General features: G+C 41.2%; 1 protein-coding gene across 4 annotated transcripts in view; it reads right to left on the reverse strand.

Annotated features, from left to right (window-relative positions):
• UNC13B (unc-13 homolog B) overlaps window positions 1-22,802 on the reverse strand; it is a 260,259-nt gene that overhangs the window by 48,177 nt on the left and 189,280 nt on the right. The window contains exons 1-2 of one of the 4 annotated variants that reach the window (XM_036260524.1): window positions 17,383-19,663; window positions 1,760-1,782 (exon numbers count right to left, since the gene is read on the reverse strand). The exons of the other annotated variants lie outside the window; for them this stretch is intronic. Coding sequence (XP_036116417.1) covers window positions 1,760-1,782; window positions 17,383-19,663 — 2,304 coding nt within the window. Of the gene's footprint in view, window positions 1-1,759; window positions 1,783-17,382; window positions 19,664-22,802 lie in introns of those variants that run through there. 4 annotated transcript variants of the gene reach the window in all.

Genomic DNA, 22,802 nt, shown 5'->3' on the forward strand with positions numbered 1-22,802 from the left:
CTCTACCTGAACAAAAATGTCCTCGGGTGAGGATAAAAAAAAAAAAAAAAAAAAAAAAGAAGTTGATCATAGAGGCACCAAATAAGTCAAGAAAGGAACAAGTCGAAAACAATTGTTAAAGGTTTCTGCAACAACAACAAAAACAAAAGCAAATCCTTCAGGCAGTGTACAAAGAGTGCCAAAGTTGCCAGGGCTCTCCATAGAACCAATGATAAATAATGTTTAGGTTCAAGGGACCTAGTGCTAGTAGGTCTGGGGTTTCCTGCCCTACCTGTTCCCCTCTACCACCACCAATTTTCCTGCCACCTGAAACCTGGGCTTCCATAACTATCCCAGAGCAAATGAGCTCCAGTACAAAAGAGGCAGGAGTAAGTTGCTTTGGACAGGGGGTGAAGATTTAGGAGAGCTAATAATAGAATTATAGACTGAATGAGACAAGAAGGAGTAAAACAGGGAGAAGTAGGACAAGGTTAATGGGTGATGTAAAAGTTGGCAAGAACTACCGTAGGTCAGCAGTAGGCTCAAAATGAACTTTGGATTTAGGGCTCATCTCAGTAAAACCCTTCTCAGGTTATCTGTGCTCTAATCAAGCCTATCTGCCTCCTGCCTTGGTTCTGAGGGTAGGATACTGGTAAAGAAAGGGACAGTCCCAAAATGCAGCCAGAAGTGGTTGAAACAGGTCTCCTAAGGCTGTTTGTGAGTGGCAGCTATCCCTAAATCCCCAGATCCTACCAACCAGAACTTCTATTCCCTTTGGAAACAGTTACTGTACTGAGCAGATTTTTATTTCCTACCTAGAATTAAATGCTTGCCAGAAACCACTGGGCTTAAGGAAACAAAGTCACAAAAAGTCTTTGTGGGCCAGGGTTCACTGGGTCAGAACATACACATTTCCTGTGCTTAGAGGATACAATGGGTCTGCAGAAGCCAGCAGACACAGCATATAGCATGCACACACTGGGCACTGAAGGAGGGCCAGGGATTTGAAAGGAGTTCTAGACAAAGTACCCACAAGAGGTACATTCATAAACACAACTTGTGCCTGAGGGAAATACAAGGTGAGCACGAATCCTTCTCTATAGAGGGCTATAGAACACGTGCGCACACCCATTTGGGAGAGGATTCAAGTATTCACTAGGGCCTGAATCACAGGCAAAGCAAACCCTCATAGTCTTCAAGAACCAGTGCTTGCAGACACAGAGCATTTGTATGGTATGCATTCACATGGCATCAGGGGACCACACCACAAATCTGTGGAAGCTTGGGCTCACAAAGAGGCCACGAAATCTGTTCAGCAGCATGGTCACACTTAGGGCCCCAGGCAAGAGGCACAAAATGCCTGCAGCAACTCCTGCTCTCAAATACAAAGTGCCTATGCATGCTGGGCTCAGAAAGGGTTTACAGCATATGCCAGGCTGCAGCAACAAGTAGGAAAAAAACACACTGTGCAAAGTAGGAGAGGAGGAGGACAATCAGTGTCTGGGGGAGTCAAACTGAATACAAGTATAAGCACACACATGCTACATTGAATGTGTACCATGCTGGCACACACATTCTCACCTGTGCTCCAGGAATGTCTGCAGGAGCACATACAAGCATGAAGCATGCACACAAACTGCTTTCAGGAAAAACAGACTATCTGCACAGCCAAAGCTCAGAGGCACAGATGATGTGCGCATGAATACACACATATACCATGCCCAGGAGAGAGGGGTAGAGAATAGACAACAAAAAGGCCCCAAAAGGCCAGAGGCACAACCTGAACGGCTCCTCGCTTTCCTTCTGCAAGGAGAAAGAGCAGAAAATAAGGGCAGAGAGGTTAGTAGATTCAATCCTATAGCAGGGAACCCAAAGAAAATGCCAGCTAAACCTCAAGGGACATGGAGGAGAGGGAGAGATGCTCTGAACAACTAGGCAGTTCACAGAGCCCAGCTCCCAGAATCCTATATTGCTGGGCCCTCCTTTTAGTTTGGAACATACTGGATCTGGCTACTAAACAAAAGGACAGTCTGCCTGGAGATTCCAGTCACCCTTTTACCCTTTCCAAAGCAGCCTGCATGCAGGGTCAGGGCCACCAGGACCACAATACCAGCTCTGTTACCAAGGGCCACCCTAACAGGCTATCTAAGCTGGCTGAGCATAGTGAGTTTGTTCCTTCCTCAGAAGGTATATGAGCTCACTCTAGATCTGGATAAGTCCTCAAATCCCAAAGACCTGGTGGCTGAGCCCTTTCCATTTTAATGCAGGGTTGGCCCATGCATTTGCCCAGAAAGCCCTGGCCTATTTTCTCAGAGCCTAGGTTAAGTTAGGCCATGTTAAGGTCTGGAGTTAAGGCCAGGACCAAGATGTTCAATGGCTATAGAACTGGGATCATCAACTGACCACTGCCCTAACAGAAGTCACCAGGATCTGGATAATAAAACCATGACTCCAACTCAGGCCTGATTATCTGTCAAATCCAGAACAGTATTCCAAAGGCAATGGACACTTCCAGAAGGATCCAAGTGAGACACAGTAGAAGTAGTATAAAGTTCAGAGTACTCCTTTCCTATTCGTCAGAGACTACACTGCCTTCCAGGCCATACATGGATGGGCCCACAGCCTTTCTTTTCTATGGAAAGTCCAACCACCTGGGCCCATGAGCTCACCTCCACTTTCTTTTCTCTCCCTTTTAAAGACTCACTGATGTTGCCCAGCCGGTGTGGCTCAGTGGTTGAGCGTCCACCCATGCACCAAGAGGTTGCCGGTTCGATTTCCGGTCAGGACACATGCCCAGGTTGTGGGCCAGGTCCCCAGTGGGGGGCATGCTGGAGGCAACCAATTGATGCTCTCTCATCATTGATGTTTCTATCTCTCTCTCCCTCTTCCTTCTTCTCTAAAATCAATAAAGAAAAAAAAAAAAGAAGAAGAAGGATAAAGATTCACTGATGTTACATAACAAGTAGAAGGGAGAATCATAGAAACTAATTCATAGGTTCCCAATTTTCTAGCCACTTTTGATGACCTAATGGATCACCTCACTTAACAGAAGAATCAACTGAGGAACAGGAATCCTCCAAAACAGTGCAGCAACAAGAAGGTGGGTGAGATAAAAAAGACACTTTCTGGATGGTGGTGGGGAGACACATCTGTTCTATATCTATTCCCTACCTCCCTGAAAGCACTTTGTTCCCTTTGAAAAGACAATTGGGCAAGGAACACTTTAATTGACCCTGTGACTCAAATTGGAAATGTTTCTTACCTCCTCCACTATCTCAAATATATTTTATACATCATGTTAAAGTTACTTTGACTGTGTCCTTCTGTTCTTCCCCAAGTTCCCCATTATGCCTAAAGAATAAAATCCAATCTGTTGACAAGGCCACCAAGGCTCTTCCTGATCTGCCCTCTCACATCTACTGGGTGGACTCAGACTTAATTCTTAAAGACTTAAGTCAAATGTTAATGCCTCTGTAAAAATTTCTTTATCTGCCTTTCCATCATCTGCCCATGGAACCCACACTTCTAAGTGCATACTTCTATGACATTATGTTGCCAGTATTGTTTGTAATTGTCTGTATACACGTCTTCCTTTATACAATGTGAATTTCATGAGAACAATAATTTTATATATATAAATCTTTGTAGCCCTGGCCGGTTTGGCTCAGTGGTTAGAGCGTCGGCCTGCAGTCCAGAGAGACCCGGGTTTGGTTCCCGCTAAGGGCATGTACTTCGGTTACAGTTTGTCCCCGGCCCTGGTTGGGTTGTGCTGGTGGCAACCACTTGTTGTGTCCCTTTCATGTCGATGTTTCTCTCTCTCTTTCTCTTCCGCTCTCTCCCTCCCACTCTATCTGAACGAAATATGGAGAAATGTCCTCAGGTGAGGATAAAAACAACAACAACAACAACAAAACCTTTGTAACCTGAGGGATTAGCATATATCCTAGCATCTGTAAGTAGTTAAAGAAACCTGAACTTTCAGGACTTAGAAAGCAACACCTTTTCTAAGAAAATGTCTCATATCACCACCAGAGAAAAGATAGATCTATACTGTTTTCCAGAAACCAAGGAACTGTTCTACTAGCTCTTCAGTTTATACCACCCACTGGACAAACATAAAAAACACAAACAAACCCCTTTTCTTATAAAGAACTAAACTTTTTGTGTTTCCTAACTTCCTAAAATGCCTTAGGATTTTCCCACTCAGATTTAGTTTTCAGTTTAAATTATATATATCTAAGGAACACCTGCTTTGTAGGAAACTCCCTGACCCCTAAGAATGGTCTCATTCTTCCAGACAGTTCATTTTAGGAGGAAGTGGCATAGTTAAAATAATCTTAACTTCCTTGTACTTGGGAGTCAAAAGACTTTAGGCACTGAATTTATTCAAGCCTGCATTTCCTAATCTTTCAAAAGTGGATATGAACCATTACCTCCAGGGCTATTCCAGGAATTTGTTTCTTCAACAAATGCTTATTGAGAACATACTGCACACTAGGGCACTCCCTGTTCTCAGTGCCAGTGATGCAGCAGTGAATGAAACAAATTCCCTGATCTTGAGAAGTGTCTATTTTAGTAGGAGGAGAAGACAGTTAAAATGATGATGAAGATGAGGATAATAGTTAACATTAAGTGAACACATTATGTATCTGACATTTTATTAAGTAAGCTCACATATTTTTCATAACAACTCTACTGGGTAGATACTATCATTATCTCAACTTTTTTGTTGATTAAACTGAAGATCAGACAGGTTAAGAAACTCATGGCAAGTGGCAAAGCCAAATTCAAAACAGGCATTCTGTTTCTATAATCTGAAACTATATATAACATATCATGTGTGATACGGACTCTGCTGAGAAATTCAAGTTAGGGGAAAAGATAAAGTCCCTGGTGATCATGTTACAGTTGCTATTAAAATTTCATAAAAGGTTATAGGAAGGCCTCATTGATAAAGTGGCATCTAAGCAGAGACCTGAAGGAAATAGTACAGAAGCTATTCAGAATTCCTAGAGAAAAGTATTCCAGTCAGAGAACATACAATAAAGGCAAAGCCTGAGGTAGAAGCATAATTGGTATGAAGGAATAGCAAGTCTGTGGGAGTGCCAGTTCAGTAGGGTTCTATAGGCCCTTATAAACACTTTGTCTTTCACCCTGAGACAGAAAATCACTGGTAGGTTGTGAGCAGAGAAGTGATATGATCTGATTCATATTTTATAAGGATTACTCTGATTGCTATGGGGAGAACAGACTATAGAAGGATAAGGGTAGCCCTGGCCAGTTTGGCTCAGCGGTTAGAGCGTCGACCTGCGGTCCTGAGAGACCCGGGTTCGGTTCCCGCTAAGGGCACGTACCTCGGTAGCAGTTTGTCCCCGGCCCTGGTCGGTCGTGCGGGTGGCAGCCACTCGATGTGTTCCTTTCGCATCAATGTTTCTCTCTCTCTCTCTGTTCCTCTCTCTCCCTCCCACTCTACCTGAACAAAAAAATGGGAAAGTGTGCTCGGGTGAGGATAAACAAAACAAAACAAAACAAAACAAGAAGGATAAGGGTAGAAATAGGGAGACTACTACAATCACCCAGACAAAAGAACATGGTGGCTTAGAAAAGGATGACAGCAGTGGAGACAGGGATACTGTTAAAATTCAGGATTTTTTTAAAAAGGTAGAGTAGGCAGAACTTACTAATTGACTAGATGTTGGTTGTGAGAGAAAAGAAGTCAAGAATGTCTATGGATTTGGACACAAGCAGCTGCCAGGATGGAGTTGCCATTTACTGTTAAGAAAGACTACAAGAAAAGCAGGTTTGGCAGGGACTTGAGGAGCAGGATTAGGAGCTTGGTTTTGGCTATATCAAATCTGTCATGCCTATTTACATCCAAATGGGGATGTTAAGTAGATGTGGAACCTGGTGTTCATGAAGATTCTGGAACAGAGAGATAAATCTGGGAATGTTTATGAAACTCACTAGATTAGAAGAGATTAACTAGGAGATGAGTAGGCATTAAAAAAAATCTTTTTAAAGTAGTAAGGCCTGAATCCTGGGATACTACAGGTTGGGAAGACGAGGAGGGACTAACAAAGGTGATTGAGAAGAAATTGTCAATAATGGGGGGAGAACCAAGATTGAGAGGTATTCTGAAAGTTAAGTCAAGGAAGTATTTCCAAAAGAAGGAACTGAAGCATAAGTATAGTCTAAAGATCAGTGAAATAGTACTGGAGTCTAGAAATAAACTTTTACATTTACGGTCAGTTGATTTTTGACAAGGGTACCAAGACTATTCAGTGGGGAAAGAATAGTCTTTTCCAGCAAATGGGACTGAGATAACTAGATATCCACGTGCAAAAGAATGGAGTTGTACCCTTATCTCACACAATCTATAAAAATTAATCTATAAAAAAATGGATTATACACCTAAATGTAAGAGCTAACACTATAAAACATTTAGAAAAAAACATAACAGTAAATCTCTATGACCTTTAATTAGACAATGGTTTCTTAGCTATGAAATCAAAAGCACAATCAATATAAAAATAAAAAAAACACACACAGAAAAACTAAACTTCATCAAAACTTCATTTAAAACTTTTGCATTCTACTTCATTATAATGGCTATTATAAAAATAACCCCAAACAAAGAAGAAGTAACCAATGTTGGCAAGGATGTGGAGAAATTAGAACCTTTGTGCACTGTTGGTGGTTATGTAAAATAGTATGGCCACTGTGGAAAACAATATGGCAATGCCTCAAAAAAAAAAAAAAAAAAAAAATCAGAATTACTATATGATCCAGCAGTTCACTTCTGGGTATATACCCAAAATAAATGAAAGCAAGGATTAAAACAAATATTTGCACACTCATATTCATAACAGCATTATTCATAATAGCCCAACGATGGAAGTCACCCAAGTGCCCATCAATAAACAAATGGATAAACAAAATTTGGTTTATGTACCTACAATGAAATACCATTCAGGAAGGAAATTCTGACAAATGCTACAACCTGGATGAACCTTGAAGACATTATGCCAAGTGAAATAAGCCAGTCATAAGAGGACATGTTTGATACCACTTATGTAAAGTACCTAGAGCAGTCAAATTTATGGAGACAGAAAATAGAATGGTGGTTGCCAGTGGCTGGGGTTTAGGAGGAGGAGAATGGGGAGTTAGTTTAATGAGTACAGAGTTTCAGGTGGGGAAGATAAAACAGTTCTCGAGATTGGATGGTGGTGATGGTTGTACAACAATATGAATGAATTTAAAATGGTTCAAATGATAAAGTTTATGTTATGTATATGTTACCACAATAATTAAAAAAATAAAATAAAACATTTATGTTTCAAAGGCCAATCAAGAAAGTAAAAAGAAAACCCACAGATTGGAGGAAAATATTTATAAATCATATATCTGATAAGGAGCTTATATCCAAAATACATAAAGAACTCTTACAACTTGACAATAAAAAGACAAACAACTCAATTTAAAAATGGGTAAAGGATTTAAATAAACATTTCTCCAACAAAAATATAAAAATGGCCAATAAGTATATGAAATGATGCTCAACATCATTAGACACTAAAGAAATACAAATAAAAACCACAGTAAGATACTACTCACACCCACTAGGATGGCTATAGTAAAAAACACAGATATTAACAAGTGTTGGCAAGAATGTGAAGAAATTAGAATTCTGTCCACATGTAAAATGGAAATTGGAAACAGTCTGACAGGTCCTCAAAAATGTTAATCAGATTTACCATATAATCCAGCAATTCTACTTCTAGGTATATACCCAAGAGAACTGAAAACATATTCACGGAAAAACTTGTACACAGATATTCCTGGCAACATTATTCTTAATAGCCAAAATGCGGTTTAAAAAAAACCCAAATGCCCGTCAAATGATGAATGAATAAACAAAATGTGGTATACCCATACAATGGAATATTATTTTGCCACAGAAAGAAATAAAGTACGGACACATGTTACAACATTAGTGAATCTTGGAAACATTATGTGGAGGAAACCAGTCACAAAAAACCATATATGGCCTTCGTATAAATCCATGAATATACAATATTCAAAATAGGCAAATCAATAGAAACAGAACATAGATTAAAGGTTGCCAGAAGCTGGGAGCAAAGAGTGACTGCTATTAGGTAAAGAGTTTCTTTTTGGAGTGATGGAAATGGTCTGGAAATCGTGGTTGTATAACTGTGAATATACTAAAAACCACTCAACTGAACACTTTTTAAGGATTTTAAGGTTGAATTTTATGGCATATAAATTATAGTTTAATAAAGCTATAATAAAAAAGGAAGTAATCAATATGTGAAGTTGCTGAAGAAGAGAACTGGACAGGGAGTTTGGCAATATAGGAGTAGTTTACCTGATGGCCTTGAAAAAAGCTATTTTGATAGAGTGGTAGGAATGAAAGAATTGGATTTTTATGTAATGCACATGAGATTACTTGAAACAGTGTCTGGGGGGAGGAAAAATGGCGGCGGAGTGAACGGAAGCTACACAGACCGTCTCCCAGAATCAAACTGGAATTACAACTATAACACAGACAAATCGACGGGAAAAACCAACAGAAAAGCAGCTTGCAAGGACCATACAACGAGGGACACTGACTCCATCCCGGTAGGCTTGCGAAGGCGCGAGACAGGGGCGGGGAGCCCACGGTCAGCAGCTCGGCAGCGGCCTTAGCTGGGAGCGGCGCCCTCGGGTTACACTCCCAGGCGGCTCCACAGCGCAGAGCCGGACAGAGGCTGAAACAGCCACAGCCACTCACCTTGGGCTCTGGCAGAGGGAGGGCAGACTGGACTGGAACTGTGTCGGGACACTCGGGGTTTGGAGGGCGCTCAGAGCTTTGGCTGAGTGCAGCCACGCAGGACTGTGGCCATATTGCTCCTTCCCAGGGCTCTGGGGAGAGGCAGCAGCCCCTCCCTCGGAGATCCAACCCCACCCTGTGGGCCATTGAAGTGCTAATTGAGGCTCATTAACACCCAGCATCTGCCCCACCCTCGGGAAAACCCCTTGTGCTGAGCACCTGAGGGAGCTTTTCAATCAACTGACAACCCAAAACTCATCAAGTAACTAAGACTGCTAGCCTCCAGGCAAAAAGCTAGAGGGTAACAGTACCTTTCCTGGGCTGGCAACTTTAACCAGGAAAGTAAGACTTGACAGTGGTGTTCAATGTGGGTCCTCCCTTGCTCATCTAAACACAGGAGAGGGAGCCACAAACAGCAGAACACCAACACCCACAGGGAAAACTTGACAGGCTCCAAAGCCCACAGTGATAGCCAAAATGGTGAAACACAGAAACAGAAGCCAAATGAAAGAGCAAGAGACCTCCACCGAAGATGAGATCAATGTGGAGCAATTAGGCATGTTAACAGAGCTAGAATTCAGAGCCATGATCTTGAGGAAGCTGAACAGCATGAGTAAAAACATAGAGACACTGAAAATAAGCCAACTGGAAATTAAAAACCATCACGAAGAGATAAAAAATGACATATCAGAAATGAAAAACACATTGGAAGGTTTAAAAAGCAGAGTAGAGGAAGCTGAGGACTGGATCAGTGAATTAGAAGACAGGGTAGAAAAAATCAACCAATCAGAAAAACAAAAGGAAAAAACTATTAAAAAACAGGAAGACAGCTTAAGAGAACTATGGGACAACTGGAAACGCAATAATATTCGCATCATAGGAGTCCGCGAAGAAGAAGAAAATGAGCAAGGGATAGAAAATATATTAAAAAAAATAGTGACAGAAAACTTCCCTAATTTAGTGAAGGAAGAAGGCATTCAAGTTCAAGAAGCACAGAGAGTCCCAAGTAAGAAGAACCCAAACAGGCCCACACCAACACACATAGTAATTAAAATGCCACAAATTAAAGACAAAGAGAGAATCCTAAAAGCAGCAAGAGATAAGCAACGGGTTACCTACAAAGGGAACCCCATAAGGCTCTCAGCTGACTTCTCACAAGAAACACTACAGGCCAGAAGAGAATGGCATGAAGTAATCAAAGTCATGAAAAACAAGAATCTGAATCCAAGACTACTCTACTCAGCAAGGCTATCATTCAAAATAGAAGATCAAATAAAGAGCTTCCCAGACAAAAAAAAGGCTAAGAGAATACATTAGCACCAAACCAGCACTGCAAGAAATGTTAAAAGGACTGCTGTAATTAGCAGTAGAAATGGGAAGAAAAATAGAACCACACTAAACAAAAATGGCAATAAATAAGTACATATCAATAATCACCTTAAACGTAAATGGATTGAATGCTCCCATAAAAAGACAGAGAGTAGCTGACTGGATAAGAAAGCATGACTCATCTATATGTTGTTTACAAGAGACCCACCTCTCAACAAAAGACTCGCATAAGTTGAAAGTGAAGGGATGAAAAAAAAATTTTCCAAGCAAATGGAAAGCAAAAAAAAAGCTGGGGTAGCAATTCTCATATCTGATAAAATAGATTTCAAAATGAAGACCATAACTAGAGACAAAGAAGGCCACTATATAATATTGAAAGAATCTATCCAACAGGAAGATATAACCTTGATAAACATATATGCACCCAATATAAGAGCACCAAAATATATTAAAAATCTTCTGGAGGACTTCCAAGGAGAAATCGACAACAAGACAATCATAGCTGGGGACTTCAACACCCCGTTGACAGCACTGGATAGATCCTCTAGGCAAAAAATTAGCAAGGAAACAGAGACTCTAAATGAAGCACTAGACCAAATGGATTTAATAGATATCTACAGAGAATTACACCCCAAAACTACAGAATACACATTCTTCTCAAGTGCACATGGGACATTCTCAAAGATAGACCACATGATAGGACACAAACTAAATCTCTACAAGTTCAAGAAGATTGAAATCATATCAAGCATCTTCTCAGATCACAGTGGCATGAAAATCAATTGCAACAAGAACATGCAAAGACATTTCAACACATGGAGGCTAAATAGCATGTTATTAAACAATGAATGGGTCACCGAGGAGATCAAGGAAGAAATTAAAAACTTCCTGGAAACCAATGAAAATGAACACACAACAACACAAAATCTATGGGATGCAGCGAAAGCAGTTCTGAGAGGGAAGTTCATAGCACTACAGGCCTACCTCAAAAAACAAGAAAAATTTCTAATTGACTGTCTAACTTCACAACTTAAAGAATTAGAAAGCAAACAAAAAGAAAACCCCAGAGCAAGTAGAAGGAAGGAAATAGTAAAGATCAGAGCAGAAATAAATGACATAGAGACCAAAAAAAACAATTCAAAGGATCAATGAAACAAAGAGCTGGTTTTTCAAAAAGATAAACAAGACTGATGGACCCTTAGCTAGACTCACCAAGAAACAAAGAGAGAGAACCCAAATACACAAAATCAGAAATGAAAGAGGAGAAGTAACAACCAACACCACGGAAATACAAAAGATCGTTAACAACTACTATGAACAACTATATGGCAACAAATTTGACAATCTAAGCGAAATGGACAAATTTCTAGAAACACACAGTCTCCCAAAACTATTCCCAGAAGAGATAGAAAACTTGAACAGACCAATAACAACTAAGGAAATTGAAGAGGTAATCAAGAATCTCCCAGCAAACAAAAGCCCAGGCCCAGATGGCTTCACGGGGGAGTTTTACCGAACATTCAAAAAAGAACTAACACCCATTCTCTTCAAACTATTTCAAAAAAGTCAAGAAGAAGGAAGACTTCCAAACACGTTCTATGAGGCCAGCATAATTCTAATTCCAAAACCAGAAAAAGACACTACGAAGAAAGAAAACTACAGGCCAATATCCCTGATGAACAAAGATGCCAAAATCCTGAACAAAATATTAGCAAATCGGATCCAGAAATACATTAAAAAAATTATTCACCATGACCAAGTGGGATTCATTCCAGGGATGCAAGGCTGGTACAATATTCGCAAATCAATAAACGTGATACACCACATAAACAAAATGAAGAATAAAAACCACATGATCATATCAATAGATGCTGAAAAAGCCTTCGACAAAATCCAGCATCCATTTCTGATAAAAACGCTCAGCAATGTAGGAATAGAGGGATCATATCTTGACATAATAAAGGCCATATATGAAAGACCTACAGCCAACATCATACTCAATGGACAGAAACTAAAAACATCTCCATTAAGAACAGGAACAAGACAGGGATGTCCACTTTCTCCACTCTTATTTAACATTGTACTGGAAGTCTTAGCCACAGCAATGAGACACGAAGAAAAAATAAAAGGGATCCAAATTGGAAAGGAGGAAGTGAAACTGTCATTATTTGCAGATGACATGATATTATACATAGAAAACCCTAAAGACTCCATCAAAAATCTACTAGACTTAATACATGAATTTGGCAAAGTAGCAGGATACAAAATTAACGTCAAGAAATCGACGGCATTCTTGTACATCAATGATGAACTCACAGAAAGAGAAACTGAAAAAACAATCCCATTTACCATCGCACCAAAAAAATTACGATACTTAGGAATAAACTTAACCAAAGAAGTAAAGGACCTATTTGCAGAAAACTACAGGTCATTGAAAAAAGAAATAGAGGAAGATATAAAAAAGTGGAAGCACATACCCTGTTCATGGATTGGAAGAATTAACATCCTTAAAATGTCCATACTACCCAAAGCAATCTATAGATTCAGTGCAATCCCCATCAAAATACCAACGACATATTTCATAGAACTAGAACAAATACTTCAAAAGTTCATATGGAACCAAAAAAGACCCCGAATAGCCACAGCAATCTTGAAAAAGAAGAACAAAGTAGGTGGGATCACAATACCAGATATCAGGTTATACTACAAAACGACTGTAATCAAAATAGCCTGGTACCGGCACAAGAACAGGCATATAGACCAGTGGAACAGAACTGAAAACCCAGAAATGGACCCAAGGCAATATGCTCAATTAATATTTGACAAAGGTGGCAAGAGCATACAGTGGAGTAAAGACAGCCTCTTTAATCAGTGGTGTTGGGAAAATTGGAAAGCTACATGCAAAAAAATGAAACTAGACCATCAACTTACACCATACACAAAAATAAACTCAAAATGGATAAAAGACTTAAATGTGACCCGTGAATCCATAAAAATCCTAGAAGAAAATGTAGGCAACAAAATTTCGGACATCATACGGAGCAGAATTTTCACTGATACATCACCTAAGGCAACAGAAACAAAGGAAAAAATGAACACATGGGACTACATCAAACTAAAAAGCTTCTGCACAGCAAAAGAAACAATCATCAAAATGGAAAGGCAACCCACTGTATGGGAGAACATCATTGCCAATGATGTATCAGATAAGGGGTTAATTTCCAATATATATAGAGTGCTCATACAACACAACAAAAGCAAGACAAAGAACCCAATTGAAAAATGGGCAGAGGAGCTGAATAGACACCTCTCCAAACAGGACATACAAATGGCTAAGAAACATATGAAGAAATGCTCAATGCTCAACATCACTAATCATCAGAGAGAATGCAAATTAAAACAACAATGAGGTATCACCTCACACCTGTCAGAATGGCCGCCATCAACAAATCATCAAACAACAAGTGTTGGCGAGGGTGTGGAGAAAAGGGGACTCTAATACACTGCTGGTGGGAATGCAGACTGGTGCAGCCGCTCAAAAAATTAAAATGGTGTTACCTCAAAAAATTAAAAATTGAACTTCCATTTGACCCAGTGATCCCACTGCTAGGAATATACCCTAAGAAGCCTGAAACACCAATCAGGAAGAATATATGTACCCCCATGTTCATAGCAGCACTATTTACAATAGCTAAGATCTGGAAACAGCCCAAGTGTCCATCAGTAGACGAATGGATAAAAAAGCTGTGGTATATATACACAATGGAGTACTATGCAGCTGTAAGAAAGAAAGATCTCTTATCCTTTGAGACGCCATGGAGGGACCTGGAAAGTATTATCCTAAGTGAAACAAGCCAAGCAGAAAAAGACAAATACCACATGATCTCACTTGTATACGGAATATAATAAACATAACAGTCTGAGGAATACAGTAGACCCAGAAACATGGAAGTAGGGCACAGACTGACATCCCTCAGCAGGGGGGGTGGGAAGAGATAAACCACTGAACTTATATGAATGTATGCATGACCAATGGACATGGACAACTAATCCAGGGACGAGGCGGAGGTGGGGTGGGGTGGGGGGTGCCAATGGGGTAAAAAAGGTAAAATATCTGTAACAAAAAAATAAATAAAAAATTTATAAAAATAAATAAATAAAATAAAATGCAAAACAACAACAACAACAACAACAAAAACAGTGTCTGGTACATATTTCCCCCTAAAGAAGAAAAAGGATGACAAATAGGAACCCAAATTAATGATGAGCTACTACTAGTAAGTTTAGGGCCTAAAAGGTCTTAAGCAGAGCAGTGAAGAAAGCTGAATGTTTTGTTGTGGTAGCAGCCACTGTTACATTGTATCAGTTTACCAGATTAGGATGACTGCTCTTGTGGACTCTATAACAAGAGTCAGAGGCTGGCCTGTGTGCTTACCTTGTTCTATTGCCTCTGCTCTATGGAATGGCCCTGGACTCATCATTTAAGGGATGCTATCACTCCCTCTGCAAACAGGATCTTGGCTAGGACCCAGAACTTTGGCTCACTTTCTTATTGATGCTTCAGAAAACTTTCTTCTTCTCTTTATCACTGCTGCTGCTACAACGTGCTTATCACAGGTACCCCAAGTTCCCACCTTGGTCAGAAGGAGGTCAGCCCAGAAGGGAAACTTTGCAAGCTGAAGAGTCAGACTCAAGTATCCTGGGTGCTCATATAAACATCAACTCCTGCCAAGGTTCAAGGAGTTAGTAAGAAAGTACTTCTTTGATATTATTGTTTCTATTGTTGCTGTTATGTAATCATTTCTAAATCATCAGGGAGAAAAAAGGTCCGTAAAGTTAAGGAGAGAAATCCCTTGTAGGTAAGGAATTATAGAAAGCTTCCTGAAGGAAGTGATGTTTTCGCTGTATGTTGAAGAATTGAGTAAATTTTGCTAGGTGGGTATGGTGAACATAACAATTTGGTCTACAAGGAAGTATGTATAAGTGAATATGCTGAGAACAGAAAGTATAAGGCAAATTTGTGAGACAGCAAAGTTTCCTTTTGGGTGCAGTACAGTGAACTATGGGAGATAGTCTGGAAATGTAAAGTAGAGGTCAGTTATAGTGGTCTTGAATGCCAAGTGAAGGAATTTAGACTTTTTGATAAGCTATAAAGAGCAGCTCTAGGTATATTTGAAAGAAATGTGACATGATTTAAAGTTTTTATTTTTAATTTAATTTTATGACTTGATATTACAAACACTGGATTCAAATTCTAAAAAATATCAGAGTATACAGTGAAAAATCTCATCCCGTTAGTTTTTTCACCTAATACCTTTATCCCATGGACAATTATATATCAGTTTTTTTATGTATCTTTGTTACATATTCTGTACATATACAGACACTATGGGTTTCCATGTGTATTCTTTCCCTCTCCTTTTTATAAAACTGTGAGCATCTTAGACATATTTTTCTGCACCTTATTTTATTCACATGTCAACTTAGCTTAGGTATCTTTCTATATCAGTAAAAAGCTACCTCATTCTTTTTATAGTTACGTGGTACTGTATCCCATTGTTTGGACATACCAATAAGTTATTTAACCAGTCTTTCTTTCTTTTTTTTCCCTCACCCAAGGACATTTTTTGATATTTTGTTCAGATAGAGTGGGAGGGAGAGAGAAACATTGACGTGAAAGGGACACATCGAGTGGTTGCCACCCACATGACCAAACCAGGGCCAGGGACAAACTGCAACCAAAGCACGTGCCTTTACCAGGAACTGAACCCAGGTCTCTCTGGACCACAGACCGACCCTCTAACCTCTGAGCCAAACCGGCCAGGGCTAACCAGTCTTTCTTAACGAACACTTAGGTTGTTTTCAATCTTTGCTATTAAAAACAATGTTTCAAAAACAGCCTTAAGCATATGTCCCTTCCACATGTAAAAAAAAAAAAAATACCTGCAGGGTACATTCCTAGAAGTGGTATTGGGGCACAAAGGGCATATATTCTGATAAATTTTGCCAACTGCCTTCCTTGGGTAATGCCAATTTACACTCCCATCCCACGAGCAATGTGTGAGTACCTATTTCCTCACACCTTTGCCAACACAATATGTTTCATAATTTTAATTTTGCCTTAGAAAGATTAATCAGGTTATATGTATAAGAGAGGACAACTCCACTTTCATTTAAAACTGGATGAATACAGCATCTGCTCTTTGGATAAATTTAATTCTGATTGAGGGAAGTAATTTTAAAGCTACGTGTCTCCATACTGCCTAGAAAAATGTTCTCATATCCCTGTAGTCAAAACCATTCTATTCTCCAGTTCTTAGGTGAGCAGCCTTTAGCTGGAGATGGAAGAATGGGAATATGACCTGGAGAGGACAGAGTCGGACTCTTGTGTCAGCATTATAAGCAGTTCCTGGACAGCTCCAAGTTGGAAATAAGGTTCTGTGTTGTCAAGTCCAGTACTAGGAAGAAGACAGATGGGGATAACAGAAATTCCCAGAGTGGCCTACCAGGTGGAGAAGCCCCCCATTAGCTACTGGGGGAGGGCAATCTTATCTCAACAAGAAACCATTGGAGAATAATATTAAAATGCAACGTAGGGTTGTGTTAGCCTATTCATTCATTCATTCATTCCTCAATTGAGGATATTTTTCTATTTATCATTAGATAGAGTGGGAGGGAGGGAGAGAGAGAGAGACAGAGAGAAATATCAATGTTATAGAGCCACATCGACTGGTTGCCTCCCACACAACCCAACGAGGGTCAGGGGATGAACCGCAAACGAGGTACGTGCCCTTGACCGGAATCGAACCCACAACTCATTGGTCCACAGGCCGCTGCTTTAACCTTTGAGCCAAACCGTCCAGGGCTGTGTTTGCCCCTTTAGTACCTGTGAGCACCTGCTTTACACCAGAATATCCTAAATGTTCTACAGCTGTAAACTACTTCTGCCCGGATGTTCCTCCCTCTTTTGAAAATGCACTCTCTAAAGCCCCACCCACCCATCCACCTGCTGCTGCCCCATAGATAAGTTCCTCAGGGACAGGAACTCTTTCCTGTTGCTTTTAGAAACTCTTTCACTCTAATTCCCATAGGATTAATTTAAAATCTATACTCAAGTAATTTTGACTGGTTCAAGCTGTGAACCTCCCCATTACCTTGTGAAACTCACCACCAAGCTAGGACTTATGCTGGCCATATGAAGGCCATACCCAGCTGTGGTCCCATTAAATAAAGACTCGGAATACCTGAGTGCATGTCTTCTACCGAGAGATGGTTTGCCTTCTGTACCAGTTCATGCAAAAGTTTTTTCTGCCTCAGTCTTTTCTCTTTTAGAACATTTTTAAAATTGTTGATGCACTTGTTGAGGTAGATGGTCTCTGCACACACTTGCTCTAAACTTAGTCTGCCCTGCTTGGGAGATTCAGGCCTGGAACAAGTTTCACTTTCCAGACCTGGAGCCAGAGTCAAACCTGGCAATAAATATGTAAGAGGTGAGTTATGAGAAGCCAGCGAGAAGTTGTTGGGATCCTGAGAGGTTTGGTCTCCCTGTGTGGAGATGCCCACTCTGTCAGAGACCACGCTGAGCAAGCTCTCATTGCCCTGACTCCCAGGGCTCTCCACAAAGAAATCCTGCGCACCCCCTGAACTCATTGTCCCAAGAAGTCTATCATTGTTCTCTGACTGGGAACAACTCTCATTGCTTTCCAGGTCTTCAGAACTGATTGACCCAGTGTTCTCCAGCTTCTGAAACACTCCTTGCAGAGCTGAACGAAAGTGGTGAATTGCTCGGCTCAGTTTACTTGTATAAAACTTAATTTCTACATCTTCATCCTCCTGTGAGCCACCCACACCACAAGAGGACTTTTCAAAGACATCTTTAAGGACTTGAGCAGCACGTTCCTCCTCTTCATTCAAGTCAATATGAACCATGTCACTGAAAGTCTCAGACCCAATGATAATTTGCTCCATCATGTTGTCAGAGCTCAGAGTTGCAAATGTCCTGGACTTGTCTGTCAAAAGGTCCTCTAGCCGCTTTGAGCTCAGAATATCAAGCCCAGTTTCACAGGCCAGGAGCTTGTCCTCTGTCTTCAGCAACCCAGACAGTGACAGGCAGATGCTGGCCTCACTTTTATCACTGTAGTTGTTTTCTCTTTTTGCTACTTCACATGCTTTGAGTCCTTGACTTGAAAACTGTTTGAAAACCTGGAATTTCCCAGAATCCTCCTCTTTTGAAATTAACACTAGGGAAGGTTCCTCAACTTGATGGAGGGCAGACAGAGAAGCCTTTCTCTCTGTCAGTTCACCACAGCTGCCACTGATGACTTGGGATGTTTCTGATGTTCCTTTTACTTTATCCCCTGGATTAGACAAATCACTTGACTTTGCTAAATTGTTCTTGGGTGGGAAGCAAAGGCCTTGCTGCTCAGGGGTCAAAAGTTCTCTAGGTTGAGTCTGGGCCCTCATTTGATATGTTCCTTTTATGGGTCCTCTGTCTCCTGTTTCGAGCTGAAGAACTGGTTGGTCTGGGATTAAAGAATTTGAATTGTGATCCTGAAGTTGTTGTTGCAAAAATGAGAGAGACTCCTTTTGGGAATACTTACAGCACTGTAGCCAGGTTGGCTCTTCTCTGGTGGCAATCCGGACCCCCACACTCTGCAAAAGTATAGATTTCTGCAAGAGGAAGTCTCTATGCTCTAGATGGGCAAGCTTCACAATAATGGGTCTGGGGGCTTGGGCACTGCCTGCCCTGTAAGCCTCTTTGATGTATCTGTTGCACTGCATGCCATTAAAACAGACATGCTTAGCCAGGAAGCTGTGTACTAGTTCCATGGTATTTTCTCCATCTTGCTCAGGAAGTCCATACAAATACAGAATGGCTTCCTCACCGAGTCTGTCCACATGGGGTTCCTGGGCCTTTCTTCCTATACACACCTTGGCCAGGGAGCTGCGGCCCACCTGTAAGCCTTCTATTTCACTCAGAACTGAGTCTACACAGCTAGAGACTTCATCCACTGAACCCCGGACTTGGCTCAGGTGCTGCTGCAGCTCAGCAATCTCAGTTTGTAGACGACTGATGCCTTGCAGCTCTCTGATTATATAGTCCACTACATCCCCCAAAGGCTCTCGCTCTTCAAAGCTCCAGCCTTGGCCCCTGGACAAAAGGAGTTTGGTTTGATTCTTCTCTAAGGGCTCTTGACAGTTGGTGGTAATACTGGCAGATGAGAGGTCCTGAGAGTCAGACCCTGAGGCACAGGCTGTGGAGACCAGAAGGAGAGGGCTGCTGGCCTCCTGTCCAAAGCCACAATGCTGGGCCAGACCTCCGTCTCTATCCCCACCAATGGCTGAGGCTGTTGACCCACAGCAAGGAGACAGGGAGCTGTCCTCTGATAAGGATTCAGCAGGGCCTGAGGACTTGCCCTTGATGCCACACATAGTCTCTGCCTTAGCCTTATCTGAGGAAAGCCTGGAGGAGGGTCCCAAGGTAACCATGATTTCTTCCTCTGACTCTTGCAATAATCGCTTCATTTTTCTCCTACAGGGTCTGAGGGATTCTCTGTCTCTTCCTTTTATTTCTGGTTAGGATGCTTACTAGAGATTGTCTTGGAAGGCAATACCCTGTCCTGCTCTTTTCAGGCTACTTCTAGCAATTATTGCCAGCTGATGCCTTGGGCTTAGCCCACAGTGTTGCCTGGAATGGTCCCATGTGTGGTCTCCAAACCTGGCACATGCCCCTGGGATCCTGGCTTGATTCTTATCCTGCAGCTAGTGAAAAAGGAAAATAGTGCACTCAGGTCAGAAAGCAACAGGATAATTTTAACCTGAATCAAACTTTCAAGGAGGAATAAGAATGTTACCAACTAAGACTGTGGAATTGAACTCTGACCTGTCTCCCAATGCTGGCCTTAAAGGCTGTAGGCAATCAGTTCTCTCTCCTTGGGCTTCCCATCAGAGTACTGATGTAAAATCAAATCAAGTCTTTTTGTACTGGGTAAGTACTCAAAGGCATCAGGATTGAGACAAACTCCTGGGAAGTAGGTGGGGGTGAGGTCAATGAGTAACTGAATCTTTACAAAATTCAACACTAGAGTCTGGCTTAGGAATGAACAAATAGATGCTGAACTACCAAAGTTCAAGTCACATACACAATGAATGACAAAAACAAGACGTGGAATGTTATTATTTCTTTTTTCCTGGTTGGTTGTCTGGTGAAGGCTCAGCTACTCAAAGGTTCACTTCTGTTTGTAGTTATAGCACAAAGTGATAGCAACCCTTCACAGGAGAAAGGACTATGACAAGTATTTAAAACTTGGAGGGAAAAAAAAGGTTTTCTATGCTTAGTTCTAGAATAAGGTAGCACAGTGTGGGCATACTCACTGTCCAGACTCAAGAGGCATTTAGCATGTTTGGATTAGAGGGCCAGGTGGCCAAAGGCACGCATATATTGGCTCACAGGTGGAGATGAAAGAGGTTCAGGCTTAGTCAGAGTCCTGAACTCCATTTAATAGTCCTCAAGGGCTTGGTCAATACACAGGTTTGGCTTTCCCGGCCCACTGAGCATCTGGTCTAATGCCTTCTTCAGAGCACCAGGGGAAGTGATTTTCCAGCACTGTCCACTCCTGCCTCTTTTTCCTATAGTAACAGAAGGTTGCTCTAACCCTCTAATTGGCCTGTAATGTGGTCATACACAGAGCTTTCATCTTGGTTCATCTTCCTCCAGGAGGGGAGTTGATTATATCACAGAGGACTCCAGGGTGCTTTGCTATCCTCCAAAAAGGTAAAGAGAGACCTGCCACCAGTCTTGCCTCTACTCCCTAAGCTACTGGTGCCTATACTACAGAGGATGAGATGACTGTTACCTTATGTTGGGTGGACATCCATTCTCTTTTTACTGGAATGTGCAGAATGTAGGGAAGAAGCAGAGTGAAAAGTACAAAAAGGAAAGCAAAGAGCACAGGAATGCATGGAACTGCGAATACTCTGGCTCTGCTGGGTTATTCTGGTAAGGGTAAAACCAGAGATGGTTTCCCCATTTTCTAGATTTGATCAAGATTTCTAAATCTTTTAAACACCTGCCTCTTTTTCCAGGACTCAGGTTAACTAACCCCCAAGGGGGAAAACTGCATGTGAAGAATACAAACTGACAACTCACACGGCAATTCACTTTCAGGAAAGGTCACACCATTTATGGTCTGTGGACCTAAAAGTTAAAAGCACTGTGCCTGCCAGACTAGGAAAAACCAGAAGGACAAGTCACAAGACTTGGAATAAAGATGAAGCTGACCCTTTTTACTGGAAATAACTAGGCCAAGAACCAAGAAAACAGAAACTAGATTAACTCCCATTTCATTTCTTCCCTTCTTTCTAGCTCATCTAAAAACTCTACTTCATCTAGGAATTCCTCATCTAAGAACTCTACCCATCTTGTGAGGCACTGGGGAGGTCTAATTATTGCCTTTTCAACATTATTGCTTTACTCCAATGTCTCAAGGGGCCAAGATCTGGCCAACTAAATCTAGTCTGTGTATGAGAGAGAGCACGCTCTATATTCATAGTAAGAACTCCTGGGTCTTGGGTTTAGTGCCCAGCTGCCTAAGCAGCACAGCCCCCAATTCTAGGACTGACTGCAAAATTCTTCCTTCTTTCCTCCAACAAGTACAAAATTTGTATTTCCAAAACCACTCCTTTCTTTTCTCCCCAACTGTGCAAGGTATTAATGCACCTTGGCCCTAGAAGGGCTAGAGCTGGCAATTAGCCTTTCAAGTTTGTCTCAAGGAGGAAGACTGCTTACTGAACCAAGATGAAAGCTCTGTGTATGACCACATAAAGCTATGAATAAGTTCTACTAGACTGAGACTAGAGATTTAAGTTTGGGTCTTGCTTCACCAGTGCCCTTTGATTAAATACTTGACTTGTCTATGCCTTAGTTTCCTTATCTGTAAAAGGGGGAAGTAGGAATGTTATAAAGCTAAAATGTGAGACTGGTAATTGGTGAACTAACTATTAAGCACTGCAGTGTTATTATCACTGGCATGGCAAGTCCCTGAGACAAAGAAGCAGGGAAACTAACATCTAAGCTAAGCATTCAGCCACCTAAATAGTATTATTTGAGTGAACCATGATTTCTATCCCAGCCCCAAACCATTACCTTTCCCAGTCTCTCTAACGGTCTACAGCAGTGCCAGGAATCCCACCATTAGAGTGATATTCTTTGTTAGTCCTACTCTCTTCTAGAAGCTTTCTTTTTTTTAATCCTCACCTGAGAATATTTTTTCCATTAGAGTGTGTGGATGGGGGGTGGGCATTGATGTGAGAGACACACATTGTCTGATTGCCTCCTGCACCCACCCCTTCTGGGGATGGAGATTGAATCTGCAACCCAGGTATGTGCCCTTGACTGGGAATTGAACCTATGACCCTTTGGTCCTTGGGCCAAGGCTCTAACAGCTGAGCCAAACCAGCCAGGGCTAGAAGTTTTCTTTTCTTTTCTTTTTTTTTTTTTTAAGGTAAGAAAAGAGAGAAGCAAAACATTCAGTGCCCAATATTTCATTCAGGTGACAAGAGACTTGCCATCCTCCCTCAGGCAGCCTGAAAACATAAGTAAGGGGCAAATAGCTATAGAAGGTAAGTTTTTTCTTTCTAATGCTGGTGAGGCCCAGAACTCATT

This window comes from Molossus molossus, unplaced genomic scaffold, assembly GCF_014108415.1.
Source record: "Molossus molossus isolate mMolMol1 unplaced genomic scaffold, mMolMol1.p scaffold_m16_p_14, whole genome shotgun sequence".
Classification (NCBI taxonomy): Eukaryota; Metazoa; Chordata; class Mammalia; order Chiroptera; family Molossidae; genus Molossus; species Molossus molossus.